The 8,200-nt window shown below is 37.2% G+C and overlaps 1 protein-coding gene across 1 annotated transcript; it reads right to left on the bottom strand.

The window, feature by feature from the left end:
* Positions 1-1,453: 1,453 nt before the first annotated feature.
* On the bottom strand, positions 1,454-6,904 carry tektl1 (tektin like 1). Its single transcript, XM_056270802.1, has 8 exons — positions 6,578-6,904; positions 4,984-5,259; positions 4,734-4,838; positions 4,416-4,572; positions 4,143-4,309; positions 3,002-3,097; positions 2,714-2,827; positions 1,454-1,652 (listed from the first exon to the last, which is right to left on the bottom strand). Exons 1-8 carry the CDS (start codon positions 6,848-6,850, stop codon positions 1,467-1,469), a joined length of 1,374 nt encoding a protein of 457 aa, XP_056126777.1. The 5' UTR covers positions 6,851-6,904; the 3' UTR covers positions 1,454-1,466.
* Between the last annotated feature and the right edge of the window lie 1,296 nt (positions 6,905-8,200).

Below are 8,200 nucleotides of genomic sequence, written 5' to 3'. Positions count from 1 at the left end.
CTTAAGCAATCTAAAATAGCTTTAGCTTAATAACAGGTCTGGACCTCCATCTTTTTACCACATTACGACAATAAAAGCACTTGAACGCAACACACTGGTAAAAACCAGTTCACAAGTGGAAAATATCATATTTTCCATAGCAAGTGAACGCACCATTAGTTCCCGTCTCTATAAACCCCCTCCTTCCGAAAAGGCCAATGTGTTGTGATTGGTCAGCTGGACCAATGTGTTGTGATTGGTCCATCGCTTCGAGCGTGTTTCAGAAATGTCACTACTAATGTAACCAGGCTTCACCCCTTGTTTTGTGTATGCCTTAAGCATGAGGAATATCGTATAATATTCGTATAATAGTAAATACTTAAGCATAATAATATGTAAATTCCTGGAAGAACCTCAAGACTACAATCTTCAATTGTAGCCTGTTTCAGGGAGTTCAGGAACAGTATGCACTGATATATAAAGACTAACTCCCTTTGTAGTAGACTTTGTGCTTTGTAACTTATTGCAGACCTTTCCATGCTCAAACGGCAACATCAAACAAAAAAAAAATTTGAAAATGTAAAAAAAATATAATAGGACCCCTTAAAAGTTTTGATGTGTGTTTGTGTTTAAGGGACATTGCTGTGTTTTACTGGCAGAGTTAAAGACAAGATCAGACCTTCAAGACCCAGATAAAGACCAGAATATTAAAAAGACCAGAATAAAGAACTAAAACGGAGAAAATGTAGCATATACTGTACATAATATATGTATATATATATATATATATACTGCATGTGTGTGTGTTTGATTCTTGTTTATAATGGTGAGATGACAATAACGGTCCAACGACTGGTTGAGGTAATTATCACCACACTGGAAATAGACTGCAGTCTAGACCCAGACCATGGTTATGCGGTCTCCAGACCAAGATCATGACTCCAACTCTGCTTAGTAGTGAATTGTACCAGACTATAAATCTTTATTTAAGGTTTTGGTGGTGACACAGCAAATCATGAGTCAAAAGTAAATACTGTGTCTCCATAAATGTATGTAAACTCCAGTGTGAAATTAATGGGGTGTTAAGGTTCGAGTGTTGTTCTGTTTGTTGACAAATCTTTAACATTTTCACATGTCTGTCACACATTTTTACGGTGGCCCAGTAGTGCACAACACAACGAAATTTAACAAGCCAACATAAGTTCACAACACAACGGAAATGATCCCGACCACTAGGGGGTTCATGGGCCTTATGTTTGCTTTTTAAATTTCGTTGTGTTGTGCACTACTGGGCCACCGTACATTTTGCATTTATATTTCCTAACTATTATGATCAAAAATCCGTTTTTTTTCAATTGACACAGAAATCACCATACACTCATTTTGAAAACACCACATGGTAACTTTGTCAAATATATAGAAAGACCCCAGATTTCTACCTTTAGAAAGTGAAGCACTATCTTTATGTTAAAATTGCTGTTAGAGTTTTAACTGGTTACAGGCCGGACAGACTGTGGACGTACGAGTCTACGCCGCAGCCTGACAACAGCAGAGTCCACGCTGCCAGCGGCACGCTTTCCATACATGTCATCCTCCAGCTGCTGATGGGCAAACTGTAGCTCTGCAATCTCTTTCCCTGAGGATTCCAGATGTTTCCGGAGCATAGTACCGCCCTGAGAGTACAAGGGAAATGTATGTGTTAACAGAGCACTCATTGTAATTGTAAATGTCTTTAATTTAGACTATCAACCTACACTACTGTTTAAAAGTTTGGGCTCAGTAAGAGTTTTTATTTTGGAAAATGACAGTTTATAATGTTACAAAAGATTTCTATTTTAAATAAATGCTGATTTGAACTTTTATTCATCAAAGAATGCTGAAAAACAAAAGTTACGGTTTCCACAAAAATGTTAAGCAGCTCAACTGTTTTCAGCATTGATAATAATAAAAGTGTTTCTTGAGCAGCAAATCATTTCAGAGTGATTTCTGAAGGATCATGTGACACTGAAGACTGGAGTAATGACGCTGAAAATACAGCTTTGACATCACAGGAATAAATAGTTATTTTAAAACTGTAAAAAAAAAAAATTGTAATAATATTTCCCAATATTACTGTTTTTTTCCTGTTTTGTTTTTTTGTCAAATAAATGCAGTCATGGTGAGCATAAGAAACTTCTTTCAAAAACAAAAAGAAATCTTACTGTCCCCAAATCTATATATATATTTACATTTAAAAAAATATATATATGATGTACTGTTTGTGCTCTACATTATTATTAAATTGAATTATAATCAATCACACTGTCATAACTTTTTTTTTTTTTTAATGTATTTTGCCGTAATAAAACTGCATATTCAAAAATATATTCTGAAAATCATTTTAAAATAAGTACAATCCATGCAATCAGGTTAGGAACCTGTTAAATACTCCCTGAATTTATTACTTATTTTGGGACTTTTGTTAGGCTATATTTCCTGTCTTGAGTGCCATGTTGTAGTTCTTTGTAGTTTTTCCCCTTGATTAGTCTAGTCTAGTCTAGTTTATGCTCTCTGCGCTCCCTGTGTTTCCCAGTTTTGGATTAGTTTGTTTATTAAATGTTCTCACTGCGCTTAGATCCTCGCCCCCAGCCTGCTTTCTCCAAATGTTACAGAACCAAAGACTAGGAAGTATTACCCTTTATGATTGACAGATCATAAAGGAATGTTAGGAATGTCAGATTACAAAAAAGCTGACCCATGTCAGGAGGTCGGATTCCGGCAGCCCAACACTTGAATGCCGCCCATACAGCTGAGTCATAGGCCTGCTTAATCTCTCACGACAAAAGAGATCAGCACTGCAAACCGGGCCCTGCAGGGAGGCAAGGAATTCTGCTTTAACAACCAGTGAGTGGAAAAAGTCAACATGTTATGCAGAATGTAGGATATTTAGCGGTTCATTTAGTGAACTGTTAGGCTATACATGGTTATGGGTGTGTTAAAATAGTTTTTACAATATCAATATGTGACACTATAAATAACATACCATAGCTCTGCCAAGACTGTAGCCAGCACACTGCATCTGTCTCTGTTTGCGGTAAATGGCCTGTCTCGTGGCAGCGGAGCTCAGTGTCAGATGTTGCTGATGAGGAAGAAGAAAAAGTATGCATACCTGAATACACTAAGCAACTTTAATTACCTTAAATCAAGTCACGTTTAAAGTCCCACTCCGATCATATTTTGAGCTATTTTTAAACATTCCCAGTGGTCTTTAAATTATGATTATGCCATTTTTAGCCAAAATCACAAAACCTGTGCCGTCTTCTGGGACTTCGCTTCAGCAGAGCGGCAGTAGCTCATTAGCAATTCGCCTCTGCGTTGTGGGCGGAGCCGTTGGCACGGAGACGCCCCTCCCCCTGCCCGTTGCTGAGAGCTCTGTCTCTCCCGCTAGCTTACACCCCAATACCGGTGGGGCAACAGTATTATATACACGTTAATTATTATAATCCGAAGTTAATCAAAGTTATCACCGATCACCGATCATTATTTCACTCCAAGACGACGCGTGTGGAGACGCCCAGTGGAGTTACTACGTCACAACTCCAGTCTATTTTAGCCGGCATTTTAGCGTCTGCTACTGATTCACAGCCATTTGAATGTAGAAATACTCAGAAATACAACTTTGAGCTTATTTTTCTCAAGGTATGTCCTCTAACAACAGAAAAATGCCACAAGAACATGTTAACACCTAGAAAAACATTATTTTCATCGGAGTGGGTCTTTAACTCCTCAAGTACAAAATAGAAGCAGAGCAAATTTATTATGTTTGTAATGTCATCACAACACTTTGGAAGGGTATTTTTCTTCCATTTCCAGATAAAGTTATGCAAATTTCCATGGGATTTCAGTGCCTGTAATTTGGAAAGTTCCATTAAAAATTTTTTTCCAGTTCAAAATAAGAGCATTGAAATGGAAGTCTTATGTGATATAAATGTATTTACTGTCACTTTTGATCAATTTAATGCATCAAAGTATTAATTACTTTCAAAAGATTAAACTTTCGAACTGTAGTGCATATCTTCATTGATTTTACCTTATTCAAATTAATTCTACAGAATTCTATCTGAAAGTACTTAGAATTAGATAATCCCAAGTATTCCTTTCCTCTCTGCACTGTAATCACACACCTCCAGGCTGATAGTTTCAGTGATTTTCTTCTGCAGGGCTTCGCTGGCTGATTGGTGCATATCTGTTTGCTTTTTGATGACATCCCTCATGACTTGTGAAATGTTCTTTCTGAGCTGCTGAGATTCACGTAGTACTGTTGATGAAGAATCCAAAGCCTGTTTGCACTCTTAACGATGATGGTAAGAGACAGACAGAGAAAGATTAGATACCAACAGTTGTTAGCTTATAATTTGGACAAAAAGGAAGGGTGAGAGACTTAAATATAAGTGTACCTGGGGTGAACGGTCCGGTGGGGTCAGGTTTCTGTGAGAGGGGTGAAGGATAGGTTTTCACACCCGCTGAGAGTGAGCCATGCTGGGGAAGCAGATCTATTACTCTGGATCTCTCAAAGGCACAATCCAACAACTGCTTACTGCTCTCAGCCAAAACCTCAAAGTAAAAAAACAACAACAATTCACCATGTTCTTTTTTTTTTCCAGTCTTGATGGAATGATTTAATTCTGAACATGCAAGTTCAACTTCATGCATTTTGTGTGAAAACAATTAGGCATCCGACATATCTTAAATATCCAGCAAGGCCTATTTTTCACCTTTTGTTGAGTTAAAGTCTTCCTCAACATGCTCTCCAGTTCTTCTTTCAGCACATTCAGGACCCTTCGTTCATCGTGTAGAAGATCATCGGCTCCATCCCGTATCTTGACAAAACATTTAGTGGAAGCCATGATTTTGCACTCTTTATTTTTCTTTACTCACAACGATGATATTCAATACATTTTGAAGATTCACATTTGTATCTCTTTGACTCCTTGTGGTGGAGTTCATTATATTGTGGCTACTCACGGTCTCTGTCGTGGCTGGTCGAAATGTCCTGCCATCAGCACTTTGCTGATTGACCAGCAATGCTTTCCTCAGACTGCGGAGTAGTTTCTCCAGTCGTTCCCTTTGATGCTCCACCCTGGTGTCCTCCTGCGTGACCCTGCCTGCTTGTCTGCGCAGGTGACCCTCCACCTCTCTCACACCCCGCATATATTCACACACCATACCTGCGCTGACCACCGCACTCTGATCACGCAGGACCGGCGGGGGAAAGGGGCCACTAATGATTCTGGAAGTGAGCTATCAAAGAAAAACAAAGCTGTAATTATCACGTGCAATGTTGGGATTTGTAATAGAATTCTACTGAACATGTACAGTTAATTTACCTTCAGAGTTAATTTGCGTATGCAAATGCATAATTCTAGTGTTTTCATACACTACCTTTCATAAGTCTGAGGTCATACTAAGATTTTTTTTTTCTCTTTTGCTCAGCAAGGCTGCATTTATTTGATCAATAATACAGTAAAAACAGGATTGTGCTTTATTTTAAGGTGCCCGTGTTATAGTAATTATATAATTAAGTACTGAGTAATAATATAGGTAACTACATGTACTTTCTATAGGGTTAGGACAAGGGTGTGGTTTGCGGATAGTTGCTTGTAATTATGCATAATTTATAGTAATTACTATAGTAATTATATGTAATATGTAAAGGACACTAAAATAAAGTGTTACCTAAAACGGTAATATTGTGAAATATTATTACAATTTAAAATAACTTTTCTATTGTAATATATTTTAAAATATACTAGTGCTTGATTGAAATTGGTTTCTTAGTGGTCAATAATCCAGTGTAGATTGGCTAATGGTCGGTATCACCCATAGATGGATGTATCACCTACATAATATCCCCTAAAAACTATATAATATCACCTTAAAATCAACATGATGATGGAAAAGAATATATGATGTTTGTGGAAAAATATCGGATGAAATAAAAATAATATAAGTTAATGCTTTAGCATTCCCACGATAAACTTTGCGTCCGTTAGCGAAACATTTGCGTTTCTTAGGAGAACGCGAACGTTTTGCGAAAGAACGCAAAAGCATTGGAATATTAGTCTATTTTCTGTCCATCTTATATTTTCCGTCACTATGACCTATAAAGTAACTATAAAAACAGGAAATCTGCGTTTATAAATTCAGAGGGCCACAAAGTTGTATTCACTATAAATAGCCAATGGGAGTAACTTTTTAGCCTACTCTATATAAACATGTTACGGATACAAACTTTAATTAATGTTGTTTTATCACGAAAATGTATGAAATGTAAGATATTCAGAGTCATAATAACATAACGTTCATATACAAAAAAAAATGACAATCCGCAACAATATGGTGAAAACGTCATGGGACGGCGCAACGCTGTATTGGCCAATCAAAAACCTAAACTGTCCGTTTATGCATATAACAAAATGAAAGGTAGGCTAGCTAGACGACCGAGGAGATAATTACATGTTATTTATGTATATTCATATGCAGATTATTGTTTCATACTTGAGTTTGTAAATTGATATTGTTCAAAAACGCTTTTATGGCTACTTCTGAGCTACTTTACCATACTTCCAGTGGATTTAGGTCGGAATTCATCTTTCTTTTCCGAGTCACTCTCACTGTGGTCCTTCTCGTCACTGCAAGCTGTTAACTGAGGAAGTCTGTGGGCAAATGTCCCAACGCTGTGGCTGCGGTAGCGTGTAGAAGAGTGCAGTTGATCTACGCGAGTTTGACGCGTCAGATCCGCGGCGCGCAGAATCGAGCGGACAGTCGCGTCCCTCCAGCCTTTAGATCCCACAGCCACAGCCGGAGATGCGGACTGGACGGACCGCTTCATGGTCACTCACGGTACTGCTGAACTACAACAGCGTTACCATCGGTGGAACTATCCGAATAACTCCAAATTGTTTGGGTTTAAAAGTGTTGGTTGTCTCCAACGCAACAGTTCCTCAAGTGACCGGGGACGCGCACAGAGCTCTGATTGGGTAGCGCGAGACACACTAGTGAAGGCAGTTCAGTCAGATCCATTCACACTGCAACTCAATCAGTGAGATCCTGTTACATGATGTGAGCGGGTCGTGTGCTGTGATGTAGAACAGACACCCTAAATTAGTCTGTCACACCATATCAATTATTAAAATTAAAAGAAGATTTATTTTGAAGGATGGATAGAGGCATGACAAAACATAAATGCTAGCTTTAATCTCAGATATTACAAGGCCCACTGAAGAATTTCTGATGAAATCCAATCACAATTTAACACACTACACCCCTGGCATTAATGTTACATATAACCTATACTGTGATCAAAATCAAATTATTTAACTATGTATTGTACCTTAATAATTACAAATTAATTAACATACTGTATTTAAAAATATATATATTTCAATGATTTGTATTAGGTGAAAACCTATTGAATATATATATATATATATATATATATATATACTTATGGTAGAAGTAGATATACTTAAATTTATTTTTTAGAAATGTGTAATATGAAGTCATCCATAAAAAAGTTCAGGTGCTTTTCAGAGACATAATGATCACACAAAGCACACCAATTTGGATATTTGAGGCTTTATTGTCAAACCCCTGAGTTCTCAAGAAAGAACCTTTAATAAAAGAAAACCTCTAGAACTGCAAAACACACGCAAACTTGAGGCTTCATTTTAAATGTGATTTATGGAGGTATGCATCAAGTTGTGGGGATTCCAGCTTACCCAAATAAAATAAGCAAATTAAAAAAACATGTCCTTTTCAGACAGTCTGTAAATCCTTCTACTGTGAAAAAGATTTTCCTACACTGGAACAAAGATAGCACATCCAAGTTGGGAATATAACTGCATCTCAAAAACAAAATCAACATGAGAAAACATTTATAAATACAGGACAAATAAAAGATCACATGGAACAGAACATGGGGGAAAGATACAGTAAATCAAACAAGAGAAAAGCAGCATTCAACATATTCAGCAGCCATAATCAATAAAACAATTTAAACATTTAATAATAATAACAACATCAATTGAAGGCTGTAAGGACTGTGGGTTATGGGAAAATAATTATTAATAAGCAAAGCATGTGTGAGTGCTGAAAAGGCACGTGTGTGTAACTATGTAAATCTTGGAACCACAATCTGACGGTGTGGGAAGTAATCAGAACATTTTATGGCTGTATTCAA

The sequence above is a fragment of the Rhinichthys klamathensis genome, unplaced genomic scaffold, assembly GCF_029890125.1.
Source record: "Rhinichthys klamathensis goyatoka isolate OS25496 unplaced genomic scaffold, OSU_Roscu_1.1 h1tg000308l_1, whole genome shotgun sequence".
NCBI classification, from domain to species: domain Eukaryota; kingdom Metazoa; phylum Chordata; class Actinopteri; order Cypriniformes; family Leuciscidae; genus Rhinichthys; species Rhinichthys klamathensis.
Note: the sequence above shows the minus strand (reverse complement) of the source record. Positions and strands in the feature narration are given on the sequence as shown.

Coding starts and splice junctions, on each gene's coding strand:
- tektl1 (XM_056270802.1), bottom strand. CDS start 6,850: ATGAAGCGGTCCGTCCAGTCCGCATCTCCGGCTGTGGCTGTGGGATCT. Junction 5,260..6,577: donor CTAAATCCACTGGAAGTATG/GTAAAGTAGCTC, acceptor TTTCTTTGATAG/CTCACTTCCAGAATCATTAG. Junction 2,828..3,001: donor ACAGTCTTGGCAGAGCTATG/GTATGTTATTTA, acceptor GCCTCCCTGCAG/GGCCCGGTTTGCAGTGCTGA.